Below are 7,891 nucleotides of genomic sequence, written 5' to 3' on the forward strand. Positions count from 1 at the left end.
TTGGAAGGTTGGTCAACGATGACCACATCAACCCAAACGCTAAAATGAAGCACCTAAATGTAGAAGGGAAGCCCCATCTGTGTCTGTTTGCAAGACGAGACATCGAGCCAGGAGAGGAGATCACCTATGACTATGGTGACTCGGACTGGCCTTGGAGAGGACAGGTGATTATATGAACATGTGCTGAAAGTGATCATTGTTCAGAGGGAAACAAAGGAGGGAAATAAGGCTGAATGCTTTACAATGAATCTGCTGTTTTTCAACACTTAGGAGTGTGGTGAGGAGTCATCCACTGAGCAGCGTGGTGACACATCCACCTCTGAGCTGACCTCTGAGGGGGGCACGTCTACAGCCACAGAGGACTGTGGGGAACTCTTTAAAAAGGTGAATATAAGTAGAGCTTCAGAGTGCTCTTGAACAGCTCATAACTATGTTTTAATAATAATGATGACAAATGAAGCTGGCACAATGCTGTGATGAAAGGTAAACACTCATACCTGGTTGTGTTAGATATCTACCCTACATGTGCTTTACTCACATTAAACACTTGACTTATCATACGTGTGCTTTCAAACGCCTAAACAGCCGTGTGCTTTATCTTCTTTAGTAAAAACTTCAGATCATCTATTCATATTTATATATTTTATTTGGTCCACAAATGTTATATGGTCCACAGTCAGTTGTTTACATTCTTTCATTGTTAGTGAACTTCATGGGTTTTAGATTTGTGTCTATAATTATCTTCTCAATAAAGCACTAATCAGGACTATTTTCATTTCCTGGACCCGTCCTCTACCAGAACTATTCTCCAAGTGTTTCATTTGGTGCTTTTTCTGAAGCATGAAATCAGATGAATCACATAAACATTTGACCTCTTGATAATTATGTCATAACTTCTGCACTGTTACTTGGTATTGTTTAACCGCTCCCTGTCTCCTCTCAGCCTGCTGACGTGGACACGTCTCCCAGAGTGTCTGAGGCTGGACATCCTGATCAGGTGAGTCAACATGCTTGAATGATTTCTAAGTCATCTTAGTCTGTAAGAGTTAAAACTATTCAGGATGCACTTCAGTGATTTTGTGCCCTCGTTTGAGGTTAATAGTGATAGTGAGAACTCTATTGAAATGTCATTGTGCTTCCTCTCATGTATCATTGTTTGTTCTTTAGTGTGTGATGGAGACAGAGGACTCACCTGTGTCTCTAAGCCACAGTGAGCTGAGTCCAGAACACGGGCAGCAACCCAGTTTTAAAAAGGTAAGGTAAGTTTTCTAATAGTCTCTGTTTTTACTATCAGACTCATAATGTTTACATGTGCTGTGTTTGTGTATATAGTCTGAAATGATTATAATGTATGGACCAGTTTACTGGAGACTTCCCTCTACTTAAAAGCTACACTTGAATCAGAGAGAGTCTGCAGTCATTTGAGTATGTGACTTGGGCTCAATCCCAAGTGCCTTATTTGCCCCGAGTGTCCTCCGAGTTGTCTCCTCCATTTGCGTCTTAGTCCCGCCCACCAGAGAGGATGGAGGAAACGAAGCCGAGGAGAGAGGACCGAGGAAATCAGCTTTAAGACACATGAGACGTCCTTTCCTCGACAGCGTCACATGACGTGACATCAGCTGATCACGTTCAGCTGTCAATCAGCCGAACAGCTGTTTATGTCCACACACACACACACACACACACACACACACACACACACACACACACTGTATTATTTCTCATCAAACACAGTGTTTAGTGTCTTTACCTGATAAAAAAAACACCTGAAGAACAACCTGCAGTCTACTCATAACCAAAAGGACAGTTTCTACTGACTAAAAGATTTCATTTTGAATTGTCTATAATTATTGATTATTATTAAACAGTTTGGACTTAACCTAGCCTGTATTTAGACAACCAACTCTGTATTTTATAAACAGATATTTATGTGTCAGGATACTGAAAATGATTGATTAGAATCTAAATGATGAAACGTTCAGAAGATAAATAAGTGAGAATATAAAACGAACTCCTCTTCGTCAGACTCTTTTTAATCCCAGCTCATCACAGAGCGACTCTTTACAAACTCACTGATGTTCATCATCTGTTTAAATGTCCGACGCTCCGTTTCGCGTCTTTTTAATGTCCGTCTTTTCTCCCGTATTAAACTCTGCTCATGTTGAGAAGTTTCACTGAAGTCTGATCCTGCGCAGCGTCCAATCAGTGAGTGATATACGAGAAGGGGGCGTGTCTGTCAGTGAAAAGACTTCCGTGAAGTCAGCTCTCGTGTCTCCTCGGTCATCGCTCCTCGGATCAGCCTCCTCGCTCCTCGATCCTCTCTCCTCCGTTCGCTATTAGAGCTTTGGGACGATCCTCAACATGGCGGCTTTGGAACTACTTCCGGTTCGGCCGAGGACCGAGGACCGAGGAGACTGCAAATAAGCAAAGTGAGACGTACCCAATGTGCAATTCCTATCACTAATATGGCGTCTTAATTTACAAAATCGTATTAGACCGTAACTCTGCTGATTTAACTTTAAATTAGCGACAGCTAGTCCGGTTAGCGTAGCTGCGCACCTACGTGCACGTGATGACGGCTCCGCGTGGCCCTTTACCTGTCTACCTGCTGAGCTAGAAGCAGGACTGCGTGTTTCCGTGTTCATGGATGATGACGCTGCACCACTGCCAGGGCTATCTTTGTTATTGTCTCTATTGTTGGGCTGTTATATACTATTACTTATTTAATTAGAATTCAGACCACATAGAAAAAGCACTCATGTAAATAACAATGTCCCTAAATGATTGTGAGTAGGCACAATGTAACGTTTCCATCAGCAGAAAATGTGTAAAGATTGTAAAGACACTGGAATAAACTTCACTAATATTATACATTGTGATATCAAAATTCAACTCAGTCCCTAAAAATTAATTTTAAGTCACATAATGCATGCGTGCAAGACAACTGTAAAATGTAAAGTTTCTGTGTGGAAATCACATTTTTACTGTAGTGAGCTTTCACATTGATGCATGCTTTTAAAGGTGCTATATAAATGTAGTTATTAATATTATGTCTCTGTGTACCAGGTGATTATGTTAACCCTCCCTCTGTCTCTGGACACATAGGGTTACAGTACACACAGGAATGCAGAGGCGGAGGCGTTTAAACCCAAAGGAAGATGCAAGGACCTGTATTGCGTCTGGGAAGGACAAAGGGGACCTCGATGTCAGGTTCATCAGCTCTTTTAAGGGTAAGATAGGTCTGACTAAGGACTGTTGGCCTTATAAAATGTCCTGTTTCTCCTGACTTCATCACTTGTGTTTGTGTTTTAACAGGGTGGGGCGTCTTTGCTTGTGCTCCATTTGAAAAAGGAGACTTCCTGTTGGGAGTATCGTGGTGAACTAATAAGCAAACAAGAATGTGAGAGGAGACAGCGAGTTTATCACAACAAGCTGAAGGTCTTCATGTTTGAGTTTCGCCATAATGGAACATTTTGGTGGTATGTATTAAAACTCAATGCTTTATGTCAGTGACTTAACACAGAGCATTTGATAGTCCAGATCTTAATAGGCTCTTAATCCAGAAAATATACACATGCATGTATTTAATATTGATCGTTTGTATTTGAAGTGTTGATGCAGCAAAAGAAGATGAGTCACTTGGAAGGTTGGTCAACGATGACCACATCAACCCAAACGCTAAAATGAAGCACCTAAATGTAGAAGGGAAGCCCCATCTGTGTCTGTTTGCAAGACGAGACATCGAGCCAGGAGAGGAGATCACCTATGACTATGGTGACTCGGACTGGCCTTGGAGAGGACAGGTGATTATATGAACATGTGCTGAAAGTGATCATTGTTCAGAGGGAAACAAAGGAGGGAAATAAGGCTGAATGCTTTACAATGAATCTGCTGTTTTTCAACACTCAGGAGTGTGGTGAGGAGTCGTCCACTGAGCAGCGTGGTGACACATCCACCTCTGAGCTGACCTCTGAGGGGGGCACGTCTACAGCCACAGAGGACTGTGGGGAACTCTTTAAAAAGGTGAATATAAGTAGAGCTTCAGAGTGCTCTTGAACAGCTCATAACTATGTTTTAATAATAATGATGACAAATGAAGCTGGCACAATGCTGTGATGAAAGGTAAACACTCGTACCTGGTTGTGTTAGATATCTACCCTACATGTGCTTTACTCACATTAAACACTTGACTTATCATACGTGTGCTTTCAAACGCCTAAACAGCCGTGTGCTTTATCTTCTTTAGTAAAAACTTCAGATCATCTATTCATATTTATATATTTTATTTGGTCCACAAATGTTATATGGTCCACTGTCAGTTGTTTACATTCTTTCATTGTTAGTGAACTTCATGGGTTTTAGATTTGTGTCTATAATTATCTTCTCAATAAAGCACTAATCAGGACTATTTTCATTTCCTGGACCCGTCCTCTACCAGAACTATTCTCCAAGTGTTTCATTTGGTGCTTTTTCTGAAGCATGAAATCAGATGAATCACATAAACATTTGACCTCTTGATAATTATGTCATAACTTCTGCACTGTTACTTGGTATTTTTTAACCGCTCCCTGTCTCCTCTCAGCCTGCTGACGTGGACACGTCTCCCAGAGTGTCTGAGGCTGGACATCCTGATCAGGTGAGTCAACATGCTTGAATGATTTCTAAGTCATCTTAGTCTGTAAGAGTTAAAACTATTCAGGATGCACTTCAGTGATTTTGTGCCCTCGTTTGAGGTTAATAGTGATAGTGAGAACTCTATTGAAATGTCATTGTGCTTCCTCTCATGTATCATTGTTTGTTCTTTAGTGTGTGATGGAGACAGAGGACTCACCTGTGTCTCTTAGCCACAGTGAGCTGAGTCCAGAACACGGGCAGCAACCCAGTTTTAAAAAGGTAAGGTAAGTTTTCTAATAGTCTCTGTTTTTACTATCAGACTCATAATGTTTACATGTGCTGTGTTTGTGTCTGAAATGATTATAATGTATGGACCAGTTTACTGGAGACTTCCCTCTACTTAAAAGCTACACTTGAATCAGAGAGAGTCTGCAGTCATTTGAGTATGTGACTTGGGCTCAATCCCAAGTCCCTTATTTGCCCCGAGTGTCCTCCGAGTTGTCTCCTCCATTTGCGTCTTAGTCCCGCCCACCAGAGAGGATGGAGGAAACGAAGCCGAGGAGAGAGGACCGAGGAAATCAGCTTTAAGACACATGAGACGTCCTTTCCTCGACAGCGTCACATGACGTGACATCAGCTGATCACGTTCAGCTGTCAATCAGCCGAACAGCTGTTTATGTCCACACAAACACACACACACACACACACACACACACACACACACACACACACACACACACACACACACACACACACACACACACACACACACACACACACACACACTGTATTATTTCTATTCTATTTCTATTTCGGTGCTGTTAAACATATTAAAATCAAATACAAACCATAATACAGATGGTTATTCTTAATCAAAATGACAAAAATGGCATAAAAACACACTTATTCTTATAAGGGTAATTTCAGACCCACTTATGAAAGAGTATAGGGTCCAAGCACTGGAGTATTTTTGTATAAATTCTGGCTAGCGACTACTTTAATAGTGGCTAGCCAGAATTTATACAAAAATACGGAACGATAATTTCTGACTTCCTTTGTGAGACTTTTATTTTGAAAGTGCGCAGGAAGTTGAGAATCATGTGCCGACGATAGCTTCGAGAGCTCACGGTACAGGTGAAATGATGAGAACGGAGAGGACTGGCAGGGAGCTGCTCAAAAGTGATTAGTAAGTGTTAAATCTTTCTGTTAAATACATAAAATGTGACATAACATTTTTATTCGGTTTGAAGAAATGTAGTTCAAGTCTACTGTTGCTGAAAAGTAGTCGAGCTAACGAGCTAATTCGCTAAACAAGCTAGTAAGCGAGCGAATTAAGCACGTTTTTATTTAGCATCATGCAAGTTTTCGATGACGTATTTATACGCTTGACTTTGTTAAGCAAAGATGCTCAGAAAGTAAGTTAGACTATGGTCCATATTAGCAGTTACAGTGCCTTTTAAATTTAAATGGGCTTTTTTTGGACAACAGCTTACTAAAAAATAGACTCCTGTCAAAGTGAAGCGAGGTATTATTTACAAAGTAATTAATTTAGCGATTGCAGTATTATGCAGTGGCCGAGCCCGGACGAGCCCCCAAAAATGTCAGGTCCAAAACTGACACTCCGCAGCTTTACCTCCATGTTAAAAAACATGGAGGTAAAGAGGGTGCAGTCTGATTGATTGTAATATAAAGACACCTGAATCTGGAAGGTCCAGTCACTGGTGAATCAGTACTCCTTGATTGAACTACACTATGAACACTCCAAGCAACTCAGTGAACAGGTAAAAAGCGGTTTTAAACTAAATGGCAAAAAGTGAGTTGCTACTACCAAGACTAGCATTGTGCCAGATACTTGAGAAACCTGAGAAGCATAGTTGCAACTAAATCTAGAATGATATTAACCATGAATCATTTAACTCTTGGCATGATAAGGCAGGCGGTGGATGATACAGACAGGAATGGAAATAGTGAGCAGGAATAAAAACAAGTGTCTGCTCCTTAGGGTGTGTATTTCCATTCTGTAAGGTAAATTAAAATAATTCCACTTAGGTTTTGGACTACAGTCACAAGTTTTTAAAACCACAAAATATCAGATTCCCCATTTTTGTTTTACATTTGAATGGCATCTATTAATTGAAGGAATTTCAGAGGTATAAGCCTGGGACAGTAAGAAATCTTAACATTATGAAATTCCTTTCATTTTGAAGTATCTGGACATAAGAATTTGTAAAAACCTTGTATAGTTAATACTTTCATAGAGCTCAAACGGAAACTGAATCCAATGAAAACTGATTTTAATTTTTTTTCCCCCTACAGTTTGAAATGCCACCACGGATTAGCCCACTGAAAGATGCCATTCAGCAAGTTGTGTCAAGGACTGACAAAACATGCAAGTTAGAGGTGAAGTTCATCAATGCAGTGAAAGGTAAGTTGGTATCTGATGTGATTTGTCAACGTATACCATCACTATCGCATTAGCATCTGTTGCAAAACTTTAGGGTGCATTGAATTGGCAAAAGATTGCAGCTTATCCTAAATCACCTAACATTTCAGTTTTTGTGTAATTTAGGGCTACAACTAACGATTGTTTTAATAGACGATTAATCTGTTGATTTTTTCTTTTTTTTGGGTGGGGTGGGGAGGTTTGGAGTAATGACTTGGAATAAGATTATTCGTTTATTTATTAACACAGTAAGGACAAATGGCAGGCGACGGCGCTGCTGCACACGTGTAATATAGTGTAAGAATTTCTAAACTGACTGAACTGCAGTTTAAACTTCCAGTCCTCCTGTGTACTCTTCTCATTCTGGATGGACTTTGCATTACAATGCAGAAAGGTTAGCATGTCCACATGCTCCTGGCTAAGACTAGCTCTCTTCTTGGGAGTTATGTTGCCTGCCGTAGAGAACAGTCAACGTGTTTTTGGTTCTCTGTTCAGACATATAGTGTAAGAGTAGACGTTGCTCTTTAACTTTCTGCTTGACAGTTTCAGCGATGTCTCTTGCCTTCATCAGAAGTGTCTCACTGACCAGTGAGCTGTGGTCAGTGAGACGCTTCTGATGAAGGCGTGTTCAACAGGAACGTGCACAAGACAAGAAATCGAGACCGACTGAATCAATCACCGAAATAGTTCCCAACTATTTTTAGAATTGATTTGAATCGATTCAATCAATTCGTTGTTGCAGCCCTAGTGTAATTTTCATCATGTATGTTTCTCTTTCTTTCTCTCCCCCTTTTTTCTCTCTCTCTCTCCCTCTTTTTCTTTCTCTCCCTCTTT

General features: G+C 40.5%; 1 protein-coding gene and 1 long non-coding RNA gene across 2 annotated transcripts; both read left to right on the top strand.

The window, feature by feature from the left end:
• The first annotated feature begins 295 nt into the window (after positions 1-295).
• LOC306828457 lies at positions 296-1,255 on the top strand. Its single transcript, XR_013779748.1, has 3 exons — positions 296-384; positions 944-997; positions 1,168-1,255. It is a non-coding gene; the product is annotated as an uncharacterized lncRNA (long non-coding RNA).
• Positions 1,256-3,376: 2,121 nt separating this feature from the next.
• LOC306828527 (uncharacterized protein) lies at positions 3,377-7,674 on the top strand (the record flags this gene model as incomplete). The annotated part of the gene is made up of 7 exons (XM_079351044.1): positions 3,377-3,479; positions 3,611-3,803; positions 3,910-4,023; positions 4,583-4,636; positions 4,807-4,893; positions 6,931-7,039; positions 7,601-7,674. Exons 1-7 carry the CDS (start codon positions 3,445-3,447, stop codon positions 7,672-7,674), a joined length of 666 nt encoding a protein of 221 aa, XP_079207170.1. The 5' UTR covers positions 3,377-3,444.
• Between the last annotated feature and the right edge of the window lie 217 nt (positions 7,675-7,891).

This window comes from Symphodus melops, assembly GCF_947650265.1.
Source record: "Symphodus melops genome assembly, chromosome: 8".
Taxonomy (NCBI): domain Eukaryota; kingdom Metazoa; phylum Chordata; class Actinopteri; order Labriformes; family Labridae; genus Symphodus; species Symphodus melops.